Raw genomic sequence first — 24,461 nt, 5'->3', positions numbered from 1 at the left:
GGGGGGGGTGTTGGTGAGAGAAAAGGCAGGGACTCTTCCCATAACACAAATCAATTTACACCAGCCTGAGACATTGATTATAGCTGGCTCATACCTCACATGGTAACAGCAGACATCAAACAGACACTGTCAAGCCTGTAAAACCACACAACGGGGGCATTATCTGCCTCTGTGTGTGTGTGTGTGTGTGTGTGTGTGTGTGTGTGTGCGCGTGCGTGTGTGTATGTGTTGTTCAGCAGACCAGATATCTCTCCGCTTCCCCAGTTACTCAAACAAGGGGATGGCTGCTAGGCAACCAAGCCACATCACATCACATCAGGCAAGCTGGGAGAGAGCGAGAGACATGGAGAGACAGAGAAAGAGAGAGAGAGAGAGAGAGAGCTAGGAGGAGGAGGAGGAGGAGGAGGAGGAGGGAGTTTGGAGGCAGAAAACTGTGCTGGCAGTATTACATAAGCCGGCAGCCCAGTCCCACTGCTCACATTAATGTGGTTAGGCACTCGGAAGTGATGTCCATTAGTCACAAGTGACAAGGCAGGTGAAGACGCGGCATCAAGCAGTGATTTTTAAAAAGCCATTGTTGTTTATGATAGAGAGCATTACAAACAGATGAGTCAAAAAAAAAAAAAACAACAACAACAAAAAACCCCCCAAAACAACACACACATCATGACTGTACGAACAGAACAAACAGAACAGGGACTGATAATACCCCAGGGGGGGTGGTTTAAAACAAACACATGAAGATACATAATACTGCATGAAAACACACACACACACACACACACGCACACAGGCACGCACACACATAACAATGACATATGGAATGATATGGGAACGCCCCGGCCCGGAAAATATATGAGCTCTCATTTGAAGATGAGAGGGTGGGGGCGTTTGTGAGTGTGTACATAAAAGCTGCGTCAATCAACATGATCATCAAAAATACATCAAGGGCTAAAATAAAGACGAAGTGGAGCTGCTGCTGTGACTGACAGCCTCTACACAATCAATGCATCGGCAACACAACAACAACATACATTCTCTCTCTGGAGATGTGACCAGCACATCTCTGCGCTTTATGAACCATTAAAGTGACACCCAGTGACTCTGATTATTACAAATATTACTCATCATTTGTCACTAATTGCAAAAAGAGCTATTCCTTCTGTACACCACAGGCGTTGTACATTGTTGCAGTGGCATTATTTACTCGCTGCAGCGCTCTGTTATCTGCAAAAATCGGACTCCCTCTGCTGCCTTTTCTGCACAAACAGCATTGATATCCAACATTAATGTCGCCGTTTTCACGTAAATATGTGAGACAAAAATTACACTTCCTGCATTTTTTCATCTGATAACTTATTCTGGGACACTTATTCTCTTTTTTGCTGAAGGGTGGATGAGAAGATTGATACCACATGCATATCTGTTCATTAAATATGACGGAGTTGGCTAGCTTAGCTTAGCCGAAAGACTGGAAACACAGGGAAACAGCTAGCCTGGCTCTGGATTACAGAGATTACAAAACATCCGCCTCTTCAGTTCACTGATTACATTATGTTACACTACTAAGTGTAAAACAAGTTGTTGTTTTACGGGGGGGTTATGTTACCCTTAAGCTAAGCTAACCGTCTCCTGGCTGTAGCTTCATTTTTAATGACAGATATGAGTGGTTTCGATCTTTTCATCACACTCTTAGCAAAAAAGTGAACAAGCCTATTTTTCCATCCAGCACTGCTTTTCACTGTATCTGCCGCAGTGTATAATTATCCAGCAACAAGTCTTAACCCGAACCCAAACCTCCACCCCAGCCCAGGCCCTTCAAAGCTCCCTGGGGATGATGGTGAAGGGCCGGATGGGGCAGGAAGCCTCCAGCTCCAGGGCTGTCAAGAAGCAGTCGGGGGCCTGGCTGCAACCCCGAGACTGCAGGGCCTCGCCCAGGCCGCTCCACGCCTCGTGGGAGGTGCTGTGGACCTGAACCGCATCCCGCAAGACCTTCTCCCCGAGGTGGACGCGCCCAGTTTTCACCAGCAGACGGCCCTGGATGGACAGATGAATAAAGGGGTGGCAGGCTCATCAAGTCATGTTCAAAATCAAAGTATTCATAGACAGAAATCAGATTTCCCCTGCTCACAGACAAAACAGGCCTGGTGGATATCCCAGAGACATCTATTGCACAAATGATGTATATCAGTGTTCCTGTTCGCCTTCTGGAACCTTTTAAAAACTCTATCTAATATACATACAGTAACTGAAAAGTACACAGTGGTTCAAATTATTTTTGTAGTACTTGAAATGTCGATATTTTGGGAATAAAAAGTAACCCCCAGACAGTGGTTTATATGCAACAAAGCATTATGTATTCTTTTATTTTTTTAATGAAAATCTACTTGCTGAATTTGTTGTGTTAAAACTGAATTAACCCCACTTCTGGGGTAAGTTACAGGCTAAAAGTTGACCTATGGCATGCTCTCATTTGCACAATACACAACGGTGACATAGCATTTCATTTCAGTACCTCGTCCCTAATATTTTCTTTTATCCTAAATATCATACCATTAAAACATTTTTTTTCATGGCATGATAAGATCAAGTAAGCAGATGGTGGCTTTTTACAACAAAAAAAAAAATCCAAATCTTGGATTATAATGCCTGCTGTCCTGTGGACTAGTTTAGTACAACAACAAAAAAAAACCCAACAACAACCAACTACTACACTTTACTAGAGTCATATTCAACTGGGATTGTACGACTGAAGGGAGAAAATCCACAAATCATGAGATTAGGATCGGCCCTCTGCCGAAAGATGACGCAGTATGTTGTGGAGTTGGGCACACAGTCAAAGGGACCATTGAAGTGCAATCAAGTGATGTACATTTTACATCACCGCCGACGAAGGGGAAGCTTTGTGATTGTGCTGGTCTCAGTTAATATCGTGTAAATACAGAATGAAAATCAATTTACAGTGACTTAAATCCTGCTAAGATGGCTAATCCATTGCACTGCACTCTATTTATTTTTTTTTTATTGTTTTTGCAAAGTTATGTTATTGTTGCACTGTAATCTTGTTGGCAAAATCTGAGAACCAGCTGCCAAAAAAGCAATGCCTTTACAAGCAAAAGCGCCACAAAATCAAACCCAGGAGACGGATAAGCAAGCGTGGACGCACTGCAACAGACATGGCGCTTCCTGCTGTTCCTGGGTTGTAATTTCACCGTTAGCCTTCGTTTTCTCTGCCACGTCAATTCTCGAGAACCTGACGGTGTTGTTTTCCATCTGTACGATCGTCCGACAGCTCAGGCTCGTTCCCCTGTTGGACCTATCTTTAGCGATGTTGGCGCGCTCCCCGATCTCAGGAATTAACTTGGTGAGTCCAATGTTATCTTAACCGACTGACCCAAAGCTGCAAACATAAAAGCTACAATAAAACAACGTTTTCCGATAAATTCAGTCGAGGGAATCACTGTCATCTCCGGTGTTTACTAATTGCATATTACTCATTGAGTAAGTAAAGTCAATTAGCTGCATTACATTACTCGGCACGGCACCATCAAAGGTGCCCTCCAACAACTCTAAAGCCTCCGCACCCACTCGGCACATATTCCGTATTTAACATGTGTAGAAATAGAAAACTAGCAGCCAGCCTATGTTTTGGAGGTGTTTACTGGCCATCAACAGCTAGCTTAACACTAGCCGCAGTGGACTGTCCCATCCTTCACACACCCTCCTACTTTGAGGCTAACATTGGCAAGCGAGCTATGAACACACAACATGTCAATAAGACATTAGAGGTACCAGAAGTTGCATTTCTCTATAGCAGAGGCTTAGCCCCCCCCCACTCCAGCCACTGCACTAAGCTGTGAGTAAATAGTGAACAAGCCAACACCCAAAGTGTGGAATTCCTGACATTAGTACATAGTGACATTGAATTTCAAATTGTAATCCCTTACCCTACTTTCTGAAAAACAGCAATCACACAACTTTTACGTAGCTAAGTTACAGCTTTCACGCCACTTTCATTGCACATCTCAAGCAAGTTTCCGAACTCTGAAGATGTATTTTCTTACATATTGAAATGAATCGAACTCATAACTCCATTGAAAGGCAGGAGCATCTACTAAAATGATACAAAAATGGTCGGTTTCACCGTTTTTTCACAAAATAATCAAAGACATTGGTATGCTCTTTTACTCCAAAGTCTCCATTTGCAGTAGCGTGCTGGCCGATTACTGCCCAGGGCTCTGCCAGGAAGAGTGGTGGGTATGCATGCAATCTCCACACTCACTGGTTTTATACTGTGTGGACGTATATACTGTATATGTGTGTGTGTGTGTGTGTGTGTGTGTGTGTGTGTGTGTGTGTGGGGCATAAAAAGCTGAGGAAGGAAGGAAGTATGTATCTGGCCGCTCATATAAACTGTACGGGTATATAAAGCGAATAAATGGTTGTTAAAGCTGATGTGTAATAAAAATAAGTATTAGCTGTCAGGGAGTGTGTGTGTGTGTGTGTGTGTGTGTAAAAAAAAAAAGAATATACGTGAGAAAGAGAGGGATATTATGACTGATATCTGTTGTCACCATGTTAAAGGTCATGCAGGACTTTGTGTGAGTGTGTAAGTGTGCTCTGTCTCTTCGGAGCTCAGCTCAGTCGGGGGTGCTGTGTGTTCGAGAGCCCAGCGGGAAAAGGGCGTCACGCAACTGACCAACAGCATGGAGTCATATCTGTCTCACGCACAAACACGCCGCACACACACACACACACACACACACACACACACACACACACATGCAAGCCACAGTGTCACATGCACACTCAAGGTGACAACAGGCAGCCACTCTTGCACAATATCATCCCCTCCCTTACTTTGACTATCTGTTACACACACACACACACACACACACACACACACACACACACACACACACACACACACACACACACTGAGCTGGCCTGAGGTCAGACAGACAAGTCTTGTTATGCAGTCTCTGCTCACAAGCTCCAGATTAATTGGGCTGAAATTCACATAGCTGTCTAGGGGCTCTGATGCAACTTTCAATAAAAAAAACACACACACACACACACTCTTTCTCTCTTCCTCCCTCCGTTCTCCTTTTCCTCGCTGCTGCTGTGAGGAAAACACAGAGGAAGATCGAAACTCTTGGGTACAGAGAAAACCTGTCACAGGATGCACACACAGGGCTATGAGCTGGCGTGTGTGCGTGTGTCTATATGAGTGTGCGTATGCATGCACGAGCGCGTGTGGGCGTATGCTCGGGGTGTGTGATTCCTTGCCAATGGTTTAGCCACTAGCTTCCGCATCTTGCTGTCTGTGCTCTTGTCTCCAGACTCACAGGGGTTACATTGTTCTAACGTTTCTAGCATAAACACGGTCGACGCGGCTACTGGGCTAACACACACACACACACACACACATACACACACACACACCCTTCCATCTGTGCCACATGTCAGTTATGGTGGTAACCATGGAAAAGTTGATCCTTTTAGGCCCGCAGCTCAATCAAATAAACACTCCTGTGTATACTGTGGTCTGATATAAACACAGGAGAGGCGGAACAAGACAGGCTGGCAGGAAAGCACACACACACACACACACACACACACACACACACCACACAATAGACGCACACTGGCCGATGGTTGTCTGTAAAACACACAGGAAATAATAAGCACTTGAATTTTATTTGAAGGTGAGAAGAACACTTTGGTTATGGTGTGCGGTTAGCCTAACTTAGCGGTCGGGTGGGGGGGGGGGGGGGGGGGGGTGCAGCTTATCCATCCGCCCAGAAGGCTTCTCTTGTGCAATGTCTTTGTGCAACAGTGCTGACCTTTGAGAAAACAGAACACCAGAATGTCCAAAATGAAATAAGCCACTGTAGCTTATTAGCTGTGTTGCGTTGCACCATCCCGTTTTTATTTAACCTCTAACCTCGAAAGTATAAACTTCTCCACTCTACCTCCTGTGCAACAGTGCTAACCACTGCGCCACCATCCCCCCTGCAACCGCACATTTTCACATCACTGCCTGTATAACACTAGCTACAACATGCGAGTCAGCTTTAGAGCTTTAAAGTGTTTGCATTTTGTACAGAGCCCGGTTAGCTGTTTCCCCCCTGCCTCCAGTGTTGATGCTAAGCTAGGCTAACAACTTCCTGATTTCAGCTCGGCACCTTACAGACACCAACATTGACATCAATATTCTGACGACACGCTTGGAAAGAAAGTGTATTTCCCAAAATGTTGAACCATCCCTTTAAGTTGGACACAAAACGGTAAACAAGACAGAGAGGCAGTATGAGAACAGAAAATGAGTAAGAATGACGCAATAAGGAACAAAACGTCTGAGGGAGCAGGAGAGGGAGCAGACAGGAAAGGAAGTGAGTGAACAAATGTGTGATAAAGAACATTTAGATTGCTACTGAGTGTTTCTGGCATTACACTGATAAAACTGGTATATTGGTTTCGTTTTAATTACTCCCAGCCATCTGTCTCCACTTTTACCTCAGCTGATCCCAATCGAGCTTGGCAGTGCAGGTTTGTTTCTTGTCGTGCCATTAAAGCACAACTGAACTGAGCCGAGCCAAACCGAGCGAGTGGGCAGTGGTGTTTTCATCCATCTTTCAAGCTTAATATAAGCAAACTTTTGAAAGGCTGCAAACAATGCACAACATTTAATCAAGTGTTTTTCCCATCGGCTGGATTGAAGAGAATGGAGAAGAAAAAAAAAAAAGACTGCTTCCTGTATGTCACAAACAAACACACCCAACAGGGATTTGATTATGGAATTGATTAGCATTGGGGAAATTAGTTTTTGTTCTTTGGTGTCAGCTGATATTATTCATATTTCATACTGTGCAAAGACAAAAAGAGTACTTTGTAATATTCTAACGTACCAACTCCAGCTCAGCAATCACCACAGAGATTTATTCAATGGAGTAATATTCATTGGATAACTTCTTTATTCGCAAAAACTTTTTCTGCTTAAAGCTGGCATTAAAACTTTTTTATTACATCATAGTTTGCATATAAATACAAGGATGCAAATCCAGCTAATGTTTAAAGCCACACACTGATTGGAAGTTACATTTTAAAGGCTTTAAACAAATATGTGGTTGGATGTGGATCCCAACTGAACTAACCAGATATTGACCAGGCTGTTGGTTGGCTGGTTACTGTACATACCTGCATGACATAAACACAAAATCAAGCAGTGACAAAATGGTCACATGGATTAGTTCCCAGTAAAAAAAAAAACAGCACAGAAATTAACGTCTTCTCGACAGCGTGGGGACAGCTGAACTCTAAATTTAGACTTGCAATCTGCTGTTGTCAGCCATGCTGCGTACAGAGCGGCAGAGTTGCAACTGACAAGACCAACCGGAAAAATAAGAATAAAGTTTTGAAGAGTTAAGATTAGGTACAAGGTTTGAAACTGTTGTGTAGTTTTAGTCTGGAGATGGCAAGGTTCAGGTCCATAAGGTTCATAATAATGCAATATGGCACGAGAGAGCATATTATGTCACCCAATAACCATCTGTTGAACCCCTGTAGGCTAACATCTACTGCTACTACTACTACACACACACACACACACACAGTGTAACCCAGTGGCCTAATGCCCTGCCATTGAACCAGCAAGAAAGCCTTTACCTGAACCTTTAATCCAATCAGCGGTAAAGTCTGGGCAGGCAGGGAGAGGTGAAGTGAGCCAAGGCTGCTGTATTTACCTCGGCCTTGTTGGCTTGAACCTTCCTTACTTATTAACCCCTTCACATGCAGTTTCTCTCTTCGTTTCCCCCTTAAAGGAACAGTTCAACACTTTTTTGGAAAACTATGCTAATGTGCGTTGTCGCTGAGAGTTTGATGAGAAGATTCGCGCCACTCTTCCATGTGCCAGCAAAGTATAAAGCTACAGCCTGTAGCTGATTAGTATAGCTTAGCATAAATACTGGGAACAGGAGCTGGGGCTGCAGCTTCATATTCAGCGTACAGACTCTCGACTAGCTTTCTGGTTTCTTTCCGCAACGGAAAAAGCAAATTCTCCCAAATGTCAAACTATTTCTTAAAGTGGCTACAAGAAAAAATCATGGAAAAATCATCTTATTCCATCTGTCTGACAGTATCATATATATTCTGTTTCAGCTTGTTCCAACTCTTCATTGAAGCTACGTGATGTTTGTAGTGAGTGACATATTCAAACTCCTGACTCCATGTTTTTTTGTGGCTGCATCATTCCATCAAATATAAATATTATGGATGTTTTATGCATTTACATACATTCCCCTAACATTAAGCCTGACATATTTGGTATCTTTGGAAACTTTTAGGACCTCCACTAGAATTCAAAATGAAGTCCTCTGGGTTAGAACAATGTTTGACTGCACAGAATGAGTGCGTAATGACCCACATCCCGCTCACAGAGAGATTTAAGAAGTTAAAATCTCCTAACTCTTTCACCGAGCCTATCGACAGTACGTTTCGTTTTTTTGTCAGCATGATATGATATTGACCGTCACCATCCCGACCTTTATATGTTAAGCATCTCCACCATTGTATGCACCTGGATGGCATGTTTGCATGGCAAACATTATGTGTATGTGTGCGTACCTATTCCTGTGTGCGAACATGTGAGGAAAAAGAAATAGCATATATAGTGTGCCTGCATTGCAAAGTACATTCTCATCTCCCTACGGCAGATATATAAATATATAACAGTATAAAAGTCAACATGGCACACGCACGCACACACACACACACACACACACACACACACACACACTTGCATGTACACTCTAACATGGAGAGATAGCAACAGGAAGGGAAAAGAAGAAGGAGAAGGGAGAAGGAATGAAAGAACGGGGTGATACAGGAGCCACAGAGGAAAGGAAAAGGAAGAAAGCAAGGAAGGACGGGAGTGCGAGCGAGCGAGCGAGCAAGAGCTAAACTGGTAACAATGAATAGAGAGAGAGAGAGAGAGGGAAATGGAGAGAAAAAAAGAGAGAGGTGTCAAAGAAAATGGAAAAAATAAGTGAGCCCAGATGAGCCATACATAGCAACGGAGGCACCAGCCAACTCCCAATCGTCTCTCTGTTTGCCATCCCCCATTTCTTTTCTTCCTCTCTCTTTCACACACTCTTCCTCACTCTCTCTGGTTATCAGAGGTCTTGCTCAATAGAATACATTTCCCTGGTTGCTAGGCAATCCCATAAAGCGGTGAGAACGTGCAAAGTGTTATAAATAATGTATTTGCATTATCTAATCAGCTGACAACCACCCCCATCCACACAGAGAGAGAGAGAGAGAGAGAGAGAGAGAGAGAGAGAGAGAGAGAGAGAGAGAGAGAGAGAGACAGAGAGAGAGAGAGAGAGAGAGAGAGAGAGAGAGAGATGGGGGGCATTTGATAATTGGAACGCGATTAATTCAATGAGCACAAGTCCTCGTCCTTGAGAGTATGCATGCATATGTGAAGCAGTGTATGAATATGCTTCTGTTGGAGAGGAGGAAAAGTAAAGTGTGTGTGTGTGTGTGTGTGTGTGTGTGCGGCTGACTCAGAGCTACAGAACAGGAGGGATGAGATGTGGAGGATGTTGGGAGTGGGTCAGATTCATTTCATACCATCGCCGGAAGCGAGGCTGGGCCGCGTTTCAGTATCAGCTACCCATCAGAACACACAGCACACATGCACCGCATGCCACACATACACACACACGTCAACCAAACACTTGCCATAATGAGGCTAACGCCACAGACGGACAAATGTGTAAACGCTGACATGGCTAATGCTCTGATACGTGAACTAAATAGATGCTTAGACTTAACCTGCGGACTGTAACAACTACAAGTCTGTAGCACACACATACACACCGACACACACGGCATACCATAGTCCTGTACTGGTTTCCCTCACTACCACACCCTCGTCCAACCAAAAATACTCTGAAACCAGCAGCTGACCAATGCTGTGAGTCACTGTCTGATCACTGCATTTCTCTCTCTCTCTCTCTCTCTCTCTCTCTTTCTCTCTCTCACACACACACACACACACACACACACACACACACACACACGCACATACTCCCACTTTGGAGTGAGGAAAGTGGTGTGCGGTGAATAAGGGAAGATGGTGGTGCTGTGTTATTATGGACCACACCATAGGGGTGACTGAGCTTCTGTATGGCTTCCAGTTATGGGTTTCCCTTACTCCACATTTCCCTTTCCTCATCTACTGTGGCCGCTGGGGGGAAAATGACGACTTTGCTCCACTCTGGCTGGCCTGGGTGAAGCCACGCAATGCTGTCTTCAACCTCAAAGAAAGTCCTTTTGCTTAACGGCTTGTATATGCTCTTGTAAGAGTTAGCTATGCTAAGCTAATCGCCTCCGGGCTCCAGCTTGACGCGGACATGAGTCGTACCGATCTTTTCATCTGACTCTCAGCAAGTGAGCTAACAAGCATATTTCTCGGAAATGTCAAACTGTTCCTTTAAGAGGTAATGAGATTTTTCAATGGAAAACCCACAGCTGTAGAGATTAAAAAGCATAGAAATAGTGTTCAGTTTGGCAGGACCAGAGTCCACAGTGGGACACTGGTGGGATGCTAAGGACTCAGGATTAAACAGGTTCAATACTCTCATTTGAGTGTGAAAGAATATATAAATAAAAATAGTGCATACTGTATGTAGTTGTGGTTTCATGGACATGGAGCTATGAATACTGACTAATGTAGCTACATGTCATTTAATTTGCATGGCTTAAAAAAAAATCATCACAATTGTAATAATAATCTGAATAAAATGTTTTCACACTGGTAACGCTCTCTCATAATGATACTGTGTGTCCATAAAAAATAGAAAGAGAATATGAAGAATTTCCCTGTGAGGCACCAGGAAGAGTACATCTTCTTTTAACTGTAGCCCTTATAACTTCAAAAAAAAAAAAAAAAAAAAAAAAAGCTGAAACATATCTTAAGGACATTCAAGGAAAGTACAGTATGTACTGCAGGATAATAGCTCAAGTGTAAGAATATCAACCAAGAATATCATCAGAATTCCCCTTAAGGCAGAGCAGGATAAATGGGCCACTGGCACACAAAGTGTCCACAGCAGATACAGTGTAAAAATAAATGCATGAAGCCAGAGCCACAGAGTAGCAGCAACTGTAGGTTGTATTCTGGCAGGCTGATGCAAGCCAGAAATACGGGCAGAGCTCCAAATAAAATGTCCCACACACTGTCCCACTTAGGCTCCATCATAATGTAAGGACGCAACGATTTACCACACTGCCCCATTAGCATGTCTAATATGTATAATCCACAACATACAGTGTATCTATCTCGCAGCGTTTTTGTATTTGGGTCTATTAGTGCCTACTACAGCGTGTGCCTTAATCCAAGTACATGCACACAGTTCAAGCTCCAAAAAAAAAAAAAAAAAAAAAAAAAAGCACAAATAGTCCACGTGTGCCAAATCCGTGGAAGAAGGCACAAACACAATCATGCCTAAACACACGCACATGTGCACACACTCACACTCAGACTGAGAACACATCTGCCCTGTAAGAGACCCGGAGTAGGACACTGCCAGCTGGCTTTGTGTCAACTTTTCACCCCCTGGGATTGGTTCTTCCACAGGCCAAATATGGAAGAGACACGTACCTCTGTCCCTCTGTCTACCCCAATGGGACTGCACTTCTACATACACACACACACACACACACACACACACACACACACACACACACACACACACACACAAACACACACACACACACACACTAAAGTGCACAGTAGGAGCAAAAGCATTACCCTTATGTGGTCACAAGGTGGCCAGTACTTAAATCAAAGACATATCAACCACCACATCTATGGTCACTATGGGGACCACAGACATTGTGTGTCTGTGTGTGTGAGTGTTGGATTTGAGGAATATCCCTCTCTGGTCTCTTCACCATGACAACAGAGAGAGTTCAAAGGTCAGAGCAGCAGTGGTTAATCCAGTGGATCATCTGGAAGACAGACTGGGAGAGAGACTGAGCGAGGGAGTGGGTGGAGGTGGGCGAGAGAGGATCTTTATAGTGCGGAAGTGAGAGAGAGAGAGAGAGAGAGAGAGAGAGAGAGAGAGAGAGAGAGAGAGAGAGAGGATCTGCTCAGATGAAAGAGATGTGGGGGAGTGATCAGGAGAGAGAGAAAGCCAGTCTCTGAGCAGTATTTGTCATTTGCGGGTTACGGACCAAAGTTGTTTCTATTTTCTGAAATATGAAGTTTGCCCACAACAAAACGAACACGTTTCATAATATGGCTGAGGTGTAGTGTGATAATTAAGACTACAATGATGCTGACACAGTGCAGCACTGCACACGGGAGAAAAGGGGTAATGAATGCGAGCAGGTGCCATCGCTACTGCCAACCTGCGAGCTAATATAGGCAGCGTATAGAAAAGCTCGCTTAATAACTTCTGCTGAATTACACACGGAGAAAACGCACATTTTATCTGCCACCGTCGATGTTTCTTCTCAGAAAGGGGCACACAGTATAGATGTGGCACTAAAACACTCCACAGCCTCTACAGAAGGGATTTGTTCAGTTCCCAAAGAATAATGATTATGAGCAGCTGCTATTGCTACTGCCAGCGAGCGAGCTGATAAAAACACAAATGTCATCAGCTAACATTGTTGTCTTCTCAGGGTATCTGAGGCTAAGCTAGTGCACAGCTTTTGAAAAAAAAAAAAAAAAGGTGTTGCTGTTCAACTCCACCAGCTCGCCCGATTCGGCCTAATGAGGTATTGATCGGATATTGATCACACACTCCAGGATATACATGAATGCTGTGATGAAGAATCACAAGATATTCCACCTGATATTGACTGATATTAACTCCTTTCATTGCAAAGACATTGTTATCTTTATGATTTATTCATGAACCTGTTTAGTTTGTATCGTTCTGTTTAAAATGGGGTCGAGTGTTTTGGTAGTTTCACTAGTCGTCCTCGTCAACAAATGAATATTCTGATGGAGAATATTCAATATTCAAATTTGTGAAAAATTGAACTCCAAGCTATATATATATATATATATATATAAATATATATATATATATATATATCAATTGGTACCATAATGAACATGCCATAACTTTACCAGGACGTTATACCTGTTTATTTAGCTGAAGGTCTGCATGGTTTGTGTGTGTGTGTGTGTGTGTGTGTGTGTGTGTGTGCATGCCTTCGTGTTTCTAATGTCTCTGAAGCCCTGAAACTTTTGCTGTATTTTGATGGCAATGTTTTACTGCCTTCCACATAACAGAGGAATGTCATCGATGTCTTCAGATGTACATACATACAGTGTAATGTAATTTAGTGACCTCACGTGAAGCACTTAAAATGTAAAGCAGTGGATGTGTGTGTGTGCAGTTGTATGTTAGGGTGCGTCTTACGTCAGTGGTAATTCAATAGACTCAAGTAAAGCAGTTAAAATGTGTTAGTGTATCCATGCATGTTGTGTGTGTGTGTGTGTGTGTGTCTGTATGTGCATGTTGGCAGAATGTTACATTAATTCTAATTTCTTCTCACTGTCTCTCACCATGTGCACAAGTATGCGCTCTCCCGTGGGGTGGATGGCCAGGGCCTCGTCATACAGCTGTTTGGCCTCGTCCAGTTGGCCCCGGCGCTCGGCCAGGCGGCCCCGCTGCAGCAGCACGGAGTGAGAGTTGGGGAAGAGCGAGCTGGCCTCGGCTAGGCAGAACTGGGCCTCCTTCAGCCGACCGTCCGCCATGAACAGCTCGCCTGCAGGCGGAGATGAAGAAAGAGGAGGGAGGAAGAAGGTTGAGGTGAGAGGGAACAGGGGATGGGAGGTAGGGAGTTGGATCGGAGGAGAAAGGTGGTTAAAAAAAAGAGGGAGAAATTAAAGGGGAGGTACAGGAGGACAGAGAGCAAGGAAGGAGAGGGGAGGGGAGGGGAGGGGAGTTAAAGGAAGGAAAAGAAGGTGAGAGAATGAGAGAAGAAGGAAAGATGGAGAATCAGGGAAAGAGAGAATGGAGAGAAATGTATTAATCCCATCAGTAACATGTGAGAGCGACAGAGATGACTTAACTGTGAGTTCAGCTGCATCATTTTAAAATGTAAACTGTGCAGCGCTCAAATGCAAACACAAAACACTACGCTTGGATAGACACACACACACACACACACACACACACACACACACACACAGTGTGAAGGAGAGAGTCGGAGCAACGCAGTGCCTGGGAAGTCATGAAAGCCTTGCCTAAATATGGCCATCGCATACTAAAGCTGCCTTCCTCCTTTCTTTGCTGCTGCTGGGAAGATGAGGACAAACCCCAGACACACACACACACACACACACACACACACACACACACACACACACACACACACACACAGAATCACGCCTACAAGCATGTCGTAGTCCAATAAGACTCGGACACAGAGCTGACCAGAGGGCCCACCCCCTGAGGCCGGAGCGGACCAATATCTGGGGCGGGATGCAGACGCAGGGAGCTGTCAATCATTCTCATGAGTGGACGCCGGGTCAACAACCAGAGAAACCCTGAGAAAGAAACTCTCCAGCTCTAAACACTGACAGCACTGTGTGTGTGTGTGTGTGTGTGTGTGTGTGATACAGAGAGAGATAGTGAACTGTGTTGCGCAAATATATCGTACACGCCGTCTGCTCCTGAGCGCCGTGTGAACCCATGTGTGTGCGTTTGGTAGCGGATGTTTTGTTTGTTTACCTGCATCTCATAGATGCACAGATGGGAAATACTTAGTTCATGCGTGCTACCGCTGCGAGATGAAAAAGAGCCATTTCCCAGCCTCGGAGTTCCTTTTCATAGCTTCACTTTGGGGGGAAAAAAAGGCTTCGGTGAACGCTCTCTGGTTACGTAAGGCCCTTTCCTGCTCCTCACCTGAGCTCTCAGAAAAATTAGATCAGTGCATGCATGTATACAGTCCATTTATAGGCATATGTATGCGCGTGTGTATGTAGGTTATGTACAGCGTATCCATTTTAAAAGAGCCCTCTGCATGTTTTTTCCCCTATGTGGCCGATGAGGATGTGAGATTGAGAGAGGAAGTGACCGATGAGAAGAGGAATGCTGGGAAGAGAGAGAGAGAGAGAGAGAGAGAGAGAGAGAGGGGGGATCAGGGGTACAAGTGGCTCAGCCCTGAGTTAGGCGACACACCCGTGGTCTCACACACACACACACACAGTTTTGTTCAGATCAGCAGCGAGCACGTTCTATTTTCTCAGCAGAGTTCAAAGGTCGGACGTAGAAAATAACCTTCAAAATTACAGTAGGCAACAGGGGACGTGACCCTGCGGCCCCTCCGCCCATCCCCATCCTGTATCTCTAACACACTGGTATGCCGGTTGCATCACTGCCTTCACTCGGGTGCTGTATGGATTCCCATTTTCCGTTCTCATGCTCAGGTTGTTTGTGCGGAGCGTCTCTGTGAACTTCCACAGGCAGACTGAGGCTGAAGGGGTGGAAGTAATAGCGGTATGCATCACTGCCATTCTGCCCTTAATAGAGCCGTGGCCACATGTATGCAGGTACAGTGAGCACTGCTACACAAAGTGTGCAGTCTTCAACGGGCCTGAAACAGCTCTACCCACTAAATTGTTGCAAATGTCCTGGTTTACTCTTGTTTGTCAAGGCAGACATAACAGAAAATGGCTGCAGTAATCACATTCAATTATGTAGCTTTACACAATAACAAGGTTACAAATAATATCTGTATATCTACATCCTTTATGTTATGACACGGGGCTTTCCAGCCTTTCATATATAGGCGACCCGAAGTGAATTTCTGTGACTGCAGTGCCCAAAACGTGAAAACATGCGCTCACATTGTACCAATTACGATAGAAACGATATCTCGCTCCCCAGAGAGACTGGAATCCAACTGGGCTTGAAAGCAGGTCAGCAAGTTGTGTAAGACAGACTGCGCATCATAACTCGCCATGAAGTATTGTGCCCATATTCATGGTCCCCAGAGGATGAAGACTACGCACTTTTTGCAAACCCTTGGCTTTTCTTCTAGTGCCATCAGTTGGTCAAAGTTTCCAGGTTGACACATTTGTGCAGACATTCATGGTTCCCAGAGGATGAATCCTAATGACTTTGATGATCCCCTGACTTTTCCTAGCGCCACCATGAGGTTGACATTTGTGGTTTGAGTGAATCGTCTCTATACTCCCCCCCCCCCCCCCCCCCCCATCAATATCTAATTTCTTTCAGTACTTTGGTTTATGATCAAATACCTGCAAAACTTAAGACATTCCCATCGGCCTCAACTGTACTTTGTGTTTGGCGCTAATTAGCAGGTGTTAGCGTGCCAACACCCTAAACTAAGACGGTGAACATGGTGAACATTAGACCTGCTAAAAATCAACATGTCAATGTTGTCACTGTGAGCATGTTAGCATGCTGATGTTAGCATTCAGCTCAAAACACCCCTGTCCTTGAGTTCAGCCTCATACAGCAGCTAGCAGGACTTTTAGTCTTGTTAGATATGTATTGCTGTAGTCTTTCAAATAAAAACCGGAGAATTGGAAATTGTCTGAAATGAATGTCTTTTCCATTCTGCACTTGCCAATGGGATTATAAGTCATAAAGCTTAATAACACTGGGAAACGCAAAACCATGGGATCTGATTACTGTCGAGCGCCAGTTTCTCATAACCAACTCTTTTCGGCTTACAGTCATTAAATACATGGGCAGAGTCTCAAATTAACTACGAATGAGCACACTGTGATTGCATGGTAATTGGCTGACCTGCACCCCAAACAAGAGTGAAAAGAGATTCCCTGTAAAAAACAGTCAAATCCAATTTTTTTTATCCAATTTTAATTGTGTGTGCTACTGTCATACCAGCCTGCAGCCAAATGCGTTCCAGGGTGGTCCAGATGTAGGCGGGTCCCTGGCGACGGCTGGAGCTGATGTCCGACACCTCAGAGAGCGCCGCCTCAAGACGCAGCGCTGCAACTGACGAAGGGCTCAGAGACCCTGTGTAAGGACAAGAAATACCAAATATGATTGCACCTTTCCAAGGGACAGTCGGAGACTAAATCCTGGTTGGCAAAGTGATTACACTGTAACAATGAATACTTTAATATGTTACAGATACTGAATGACGAACACACGGATCCAATGTTTTGTCCCAAATATGTAATAAAAACAGAATTTGCCAGCAGGAAATAATACATTGACAGAAGACAGTCATGCATCCGCTCCCCCAAACTGGTTTGCAGATTGGCAAACATAGTTTTAATCCACAGTAGGTCAAATTCTGGGGGGGGGGGGGTTTGGACTGATTTACGCATTCACCTTTCTCATTGGTGTTTACCCAACACCAGAGAGAAAAGGAGGATGTGTTAACTTAAAACAATCAAATTCAGGATGTTGCAGTCCAAATATGGATACAGTGGCAGTCCCCTATTAGAAAGGCTTTAACCAGTGGAGGCGTCCTGGAAGTCGGGCAGGGTGAGGTGGATGGAGGGTTTCCTGGCTCCAGGGCTGACCTCCGTCCTCTCTGCCATCGGTATGCTGCTGCTGTCATCTGTCTCACTGCGGCACACATCCACACACCAATGAAGACACGCACAGCACAGTGCGAACATAATGAACGAATGCTCATGCAAACGCAAGCATATACGTAACGTTTACTGAGCTTAGAACGATGTGGTCCTAGGAGTTATTCACATCAAACTATTCTTTGACAAGTTATCAACACGTGTGCAGGTTTACTTTTAGATTTATACATCGATGGCCATATTATGTGAAAAATGAAAAGGTTCTATCCCCAAAGCCAATCGCTAACTTGGTTCTATAAGGGTACATCCGTGTAGCCAATCAGTGCTCGGGATGTAAAAAGGAGAACCCATCAACCTCTGCCTCAGTACTGTAACTGACTTTAAAGAAGAACTCCACATTAAATGAAATCCAAACGTAATCATTTTTTCTTTTCGGTGCCGTACATGAACGCATAGATTCTTGTTGGGGTATTCTCTTAATACAGGGTGTTTTTTTCCGATAATATACATATTTTCTGTAAAAAAAAAAACCAAACTCTGTGGCCCCTTTTCAGCCAGTACAAATAAAGATGGGCTCCTCCTCGTGTGATTATGTTACTCTCCACAGGTGACAGCAATTACGGCCATGTGTAAGAATCTTGAGGCGAATTAAGTTTTTTCGCTGCGAGTCTCTAAACATTTTAGTGATGCCACGCTAACTGGAAAAGCAAAGGAGCACAAAGGCACATCTCGCACGCGCACCTGGAGCGACTGACATCGTAGCGGCTTTGCCAGTGCTGCAGCATCTCTTCACAGGTCTGCAGGGCTGCAGCCGGGCCAAAGAGGGCCTCTTCAAGCTTCACCTTTGTGAACAGCAGACTGGAAAGAACACACACATACACACACACACACATTACTCATCTTTGTTTAATCTCACGCTGCCTGTAAAGGGTGTCTGCTGTTTTTGTACCCGTATGGAAAAAAGTAAATTAGCCTACAGGAATGTTTAGTTGGATCCAAACCCAGTCAGACTAGTTCCTATTGTCACTGATCACATTAGCTACAGTATGAACGCACAACATGGTGTTCGCAGAGAAGAAGAACAATTGTAGATTTGCGGCGAGCTTCAAGACTTGCCAGTGTCTACTACTGACATGCATCTAAACCTTCAAACTGGACAGTGGCTGATATCATCCCATGCTACTTACAGTTGCTTATTTAGTTATAAAGATCAAGACGCATGTAAATATGTGTACATGTGCACAGTCATGTCCCGTAAGTGCTCGAGCTTCTGCAGCAGCTGGGTGAGTGCTTAGGACCCATCAACATCTCACTGATGCGTGCGGGCTGAGGCACACATGGATCAATAGAAACAGAGAGGGGGTAAAGATAGTCATCAACAACAAGCTCTAAGAGTGTGTGTACGTGTGTGTGTGTGTCTGTGTGTGTGTGTGTCTGTGTGTGTGTGTGTGTGTGTCTATGTTGCGGTGTGTTCAGAGGTTGATGAGTAGAGACCATAGAGTGTTTCCGCTCGGCCCTTTTAGTTGAAGACAACTGGTTAAGTGATGTGGGAGTCTCTGATGAGAGTGTGCGTGTGTGTGTGTGTCTTTGTGTGTATGTGTGTGTGTGTGTGTGTAGTAATTGCCAGAAGGGGCTCTCAGAGGATGCAGTCTGTCATGGGCATCACTCATCCATGAGTGTGAGGAGAGAGAGAGAGAGAGAGACAGAGAGACTACAGTGTTCGCCACATCTGACGCCCGCCTGCCTAGCTGTCCACTGCCTCCATGTTGTTGAAGGCTTCTCTAGTTATTCTGTACTCTCCTGTCAGAGGGGGTGGATGGGTGGGGGGGGGCAATAGAGGGAAGGAGAAAGGGAAGGATGAAAAAAAATGGACGAAGGGAAGGTGGGAGGGTGAGGATCAATAGCAGAGAGTCAGGGGAGAAAACTCTCGATGAAATGCTCCTTGTTACCGATTCACGGTTCGGTGGACGATTGGGGGAAGGGTGTGTGTGTGTGTGTGTATGTGTGTGTGTGTGGGGAGAAGATGGAGGGATGGTGGAAAAGAAAAAGAATTTTAAGTGTATGTGTGTGGGAGGAAGAGGGTTGGATTTTCTGACGTGCAGATGACAAGTGCTGCCAAGGGACGCTGTGTTAAGGATACGCCTGCCAGTAGGGGTCCACCAGAGTGTGTGTGTGTGTGTGTGTGTGTGTGTGTCTCTAGGCTCCCCATTACCAGTGTGGCAAAACATTTAGAAGGACTGCGATGGTGTAAACCCATCCTAGTGTTGCCAGAAATGTGACAAGGTACAAAGAACTGACTTCTGACTGTACGTACGAGTCTCAAAAAAACATACATATTTGTTTCTGTTTAACACAAATACTGGTCTTATTCACAAATTAATTCCAATCGCTTCAGCTTTGCCGTTCTCTCTCTGTCAGCTGAAGCTCTCCCTGCTGATATTTCACATTAAAGAGCAGCGACTCGTGCCATACCCCTCTCTCTCGCCCATTTCCTGTTCCAATTTTAAATTAAATTCACAAAGGAAGAGAAGAGGCTATCTGTCTTTCTCTTTTTCTTCTGTCCTTTCTTTGAGGCATCACGTGCTTTTCACGTAAACAGCGCATTGTCTTGGATAATGGGGTGTTATTTTATATCTCTCTATTTGTAAGTGGAGCTCTCATTTCTTATCTGCACGTTCGCCTGACGAAGGCCTTGTAGGTCAAAACATTGACATCAACTTTGGGGTTGGATGTGCACCACCCACTTTCTTCACTTTAAAAGTCTACCAAGAAAGGGAGGGATTAAGCCCCTTTTCAAGCCACTGGAAGACTTTTAATGTGAAATATTTGTGTTGAGTTTCATTGACAGTAGCCTGTTTAAACTAAAGCCCTTATTCTCACTGCGAGTGAGGCCACTATTTGAGAATTTACACCCACTTCTTTGCAATTAAGTCACATATGTACACCTACTTGAGCCTTTGCAACATGATTTTACTGTGCGCATCATAGACAGCAATATCAAAGGGATCTAAGTCATCCAAGGATAGAATAGGAGTATTTTCCACCTTGTTATTCACCACTCGATCACAGCCAGTGTTTCCCTCGCAGCTCCAGAAAAGATAGATTTCATCAAGATTACAGCACTCAAAACTACACATCAGATTACAAAGGCTGTCATTTTCCAGCCTCCTGGGAGCGAGCGTGTGCGGAGCGTGGTGCGTTTGAGGACGGACGGCAGCGAGCAGTGCAGCTCAGAGTAAACGCGGTGGCCAGCTAAGAGCGGTGAGTGCCAGCGTAAACGGCATATAAAAATAGCTAATAATGTTCCCTTGAAAAAGTGGTACATCTACAGTATTACTCATGCTGCACTCCCACAGATCAGAGTGTGTATTCTCTCCGGGCACATGGGTGCATGCAGACACACAAGTGCACACACACAAATCATACTCAAGTATATATATATATATATATATATATATATATATATATATATATATATATATATGTATATATGTATATATATATATACAGTCCATGCATAGAGATTAACACACACAAGCCTGTGCAGACATGCTTGCTTTGTGTAGCACAGCATAAGCCAGGCATGCATGTGCACGCTAATACACACACTCGTACTGATGCACACACATGCACGCGCACAAACACACTTGTTCATGCTGCAACATCCCGTTGGATGAATGCAGAATCAAAGGCTGGGATTAATCATTCTCTTTAGTACAAACTGCGAGACCACGATCACTCTCTCTCTCTCTCTCTCTCTCACACACACACAACCCTCCCCCTCTCTCCCTCTCTCCCTCTCTCGCCTCAGCTCTCTCAATCTGTAGCAGAATCCCATTTCACATTGAAATGCATGCCTGTTTACTGGGTGATTAAAATTTCAAAGAAAAGGGAGAAACGGAGACGGAGAGATAAAAAAGATGAGAGGCAAGGAGAGAGAGAGAGAGAGAGAGAGAGAGAGAGGAAGACAGAAGCCGGGGGTAGAGGATGTGGGAGAAGAGGAGGAAGGAGAAATTCAGTGTGCTACAGTGAGCTGACAGTTTGCTGTGGTGCAGAAAAGCAGTGGCTAACAAGAATCACACACATGCATGCACACACACACACACACACACACACACACACACACACACACACACCACAAACACACATGCCAGATTACGATCTTGTGCACACGTACACCCATACCCCCCCACAACACACACACACACACACACACACACACACACACGGCATGTTGCGGCATGCCCAGCACCACGCACGATGCAAGCTTTGATCTCTGATGCTCGCTCACACATCCAAAGCAAATGATATTCAATGAGCTTGTTACTGAGAAAACACCTCCTTTCACCATCTCTCTCTCTCTCTCTCTCTCTCTCCCCCCCCATCTTCCTCTCCGACTCGATCTCTCTTCTCTGACTCGGAGGTCTGCAACTGGGCCTCAGCCTCGACGGGTCCCAAGGGCACTGATACACTCTGGCCTCCGGTTTGGATTCATTTTCATGTGCATGCTGCAGGTTTGAGTTGGGCTCAGGGCTTAAATACTGTTGATAATTAGATGTTATAATCTAAGTACTAACTTCACCATCACAGTTTCACTGGTACATTGTTTGCAGGGCATTCTGATAATCTTGTCCTTTTCTCATTTGGAACATTCTCGCGCGTTTTGGAGACAATCACGTGGCAGTTTTGTCCGATACTTTTGCACAGATGTTGGGTTTAGTGTTTAACATATCCGTTTCAAACTTGCGATTCGGGGGGGGGGGGGGGTGCTCGTTAGACATGGTTAAATAACGCTGTTCTGCACAAATGTTAACTTGAATCTTCGCTGAAGAGTGATTTCCACTTTAATCAAAACCAGACCGCTCCACGTCAAGCCAGCAGCTCCCAGTTTGCCAGCTAGCTGACAATGTTGACTGTGCGTCATGGAGAGTATACAAGGCAGAGCTGTGGTTCAGGGTTTGTAAAAGCTGCATTAATTGCTAATGTGTTAGCGTTAACATTTGCCTATTTACACAAACGGCAGACACGGACCGGCATTAGCATCGATTTAGAGTTGTGCCTCGGGTCTCGCTCTGTTTGGGTGTCCACCAACTCCTGCGGGAAATATCTGGATCCATTATGATTGACTTTAGAGTACGCTTGCAATGTATTCAGCGAGGAGAGATGTTGGCTGATTAAGTTTCCATATTATACACGACACTACATGATGTTTCACAGCTAGTTACTCAATCATTCTGGACAGACTGATAAGGCAGCAGACTGGACCATGTGTTTGTTTACGCCGCTCGCACTCAAGCCGGCGCTCTTACTTTGAGGGAGAGACCGAGGGATGAAAAAAAAATGTTCTTAGCTGCTGGTCCCAGGCCAGTTGGGCCCAAATGAATTGGGCCAGGTCATGCTGGGGCTAACATTTCAGGCCTGTGCAGAACTCCACTGTCTGTATATCATCACTGGCAAGACAGACCGTGCTGCCAAACCAGTACAATTATTTTTAGAAACAGATCAATAAATGTTAGAGGTACAGTTAATGGACATTCAATAAAAAATCATTTGAATCCAGCTGCTCCATTCAGTAAACTACCAGTGTATAGATCTGTATCTCTCTCTCTCTCCCTCTCTCGCTCTCTCTGACTCAATGTCTCTCCACCGCTCCATAACAACAGTTTGGGAACAACAACTGATGCTGCCGGCTCTACCCATATGACCTCATGGTTACCGGGGCGATGGGGATTCCTGGCGCAGAAAGCGATGTGATTGGCTGAGCCCGGAAAAGAGCTCTTAAATGGGTCAAAGCAGTCAAGTGTCTCTACGGTGGATGTGTGTGTGTGTGTGTGTGTGTGTGTGTGTGTGTGTGTGTGAGTGTTTGATTGTGCACAGATTTCATCTTCAACATACAGCACTGATCAGTAAAGCTTGTGTAATTATAAAGCCGTCTTTCCTGCTTCCGCCCACTCTGTCTCTGTGTTTTCTGCTTCCTGCCAGGCTCTCTTTTACATCTCTCTTCCTTCCCTTCGTTATTTCATCAGTTTTCTTGTTTTTCTGCATCTCCTCTCTCTTCCTCTCCCTCCTGATGTATGGATGCACCCCATCTGTCTCTGCTGAGGCCGTGGAGGCCAACACTGACCCCAAATGGCTGCATTATGAAATGCTGTACTGGGCTTTGAAACGGAGAGGAAAACACATCAGAAAGATGATGCAACATGCTTCCATATTACGGTTAGTGTGAAATAACTGGCCTGGATAGGAATGTTATCCGCCTATGATACGATGGAGCGTCATCCACTGCCGTTAATGACTGGATGACTTCCTGTGAGATAATGGGACAATGTTTTGGGACTATATTGCTGCATAACCTGCACTGAAGTTAATTTACTTCTTTGAGTCGTTTCAACATAGACAAGAATACAGTTTGGGGAAAAAAACTGAATCATTTCACCGTCTTTGTAATTATTTTGTTATGAAATTATGACAATTACGACAAGATAATAACATATTACAGCAAAATATTAGCGTGATCATTACACACAAGCCTACATTCCATATCCTTTTCAGTACCTCTGACATATTCTAAAAGCTATTTGATATTATGCAATGATGTAACATATAACATGTATGTGTATATGAGACCTTGGTCAAGGTGTGACACAGAGGTGAAAATGTTGGTGAAATGGTGAATGAATGGTTAAAGATGCCCACCCATATCCAAAAGGTCACAGGTTCAATCCCAAGGTGTCCCAAAGTGAATCACTAAATCCTCCCCCTCCCCCAAAGTGAAGTCAGTTTTTGCTGTTTTAACCTGTTTAGTGTTGAGACAGACGGGTTCATTTTCCTCATGAACTCAGTTCTGTCAGGAGCGCAGCACTCGGCCTCGGGTCAGAGCTGCAATGTTAAAAGG

The 24,461-nt window shown here is 44.6% G+C and overlaps 1 protein-coding gene across 1 annotated transcript in view; it reads right to left on the bottom strand.

The window, feature by feature from the left end:
- Positions 1-1,818: 1,818 nt before the first annotated feature.
- ttc7a (tetratricopeptide repeat domain 7A) overlaps positions 1,819-24,461 on the bottom strand; it is a 44,583-nt gene continuing 21,940 nt past the window's right edge. Inside the window, exons 17-21 of the mRNA XM_070915867.1 lie at positions 18,308-18,424; positions 17,488-17,600; positions 16,905-17,039; positions 13,592-13,794; positions 1,819-2,037 (exon numbers count right to left, since the gene is read on the bottom strand). Of these exons, the coding sequence (XP_070771968.1) occupies positions 1,819-2,037; positions 13,592-13,794; positions 16,905-17,039; positions 17,488-17,600; positions 18,308-18,424 (787 nt within the window). The remainder of the gene's footprint in view (positions 2,038-13,591; positions 13,795-16,904; positions 17,040-17,487; positions 17,601-18,307; positions 18,425-24,461) is intronic.

Source organism: Enoplosus armatus, chromosome 12 (assembly GCF_043641665.1).
Source record: "Enoplosus armatus isolate fEnoArm2 chromosome 12, fEnoArm2.hap1, whole genome shotgun sequence".
NCBI classification, from domain to species: Eukaryota; Metazoa; Chordata; class Actinopteri; order Centrarchiformes; family Enoplosidae; genus Enoplosus; species Enoplosus armatus.
Note: the sequence above shows the minus strand (reverse complement) of the source record. Positions and strands in the feature narration are given on the sequence as shown.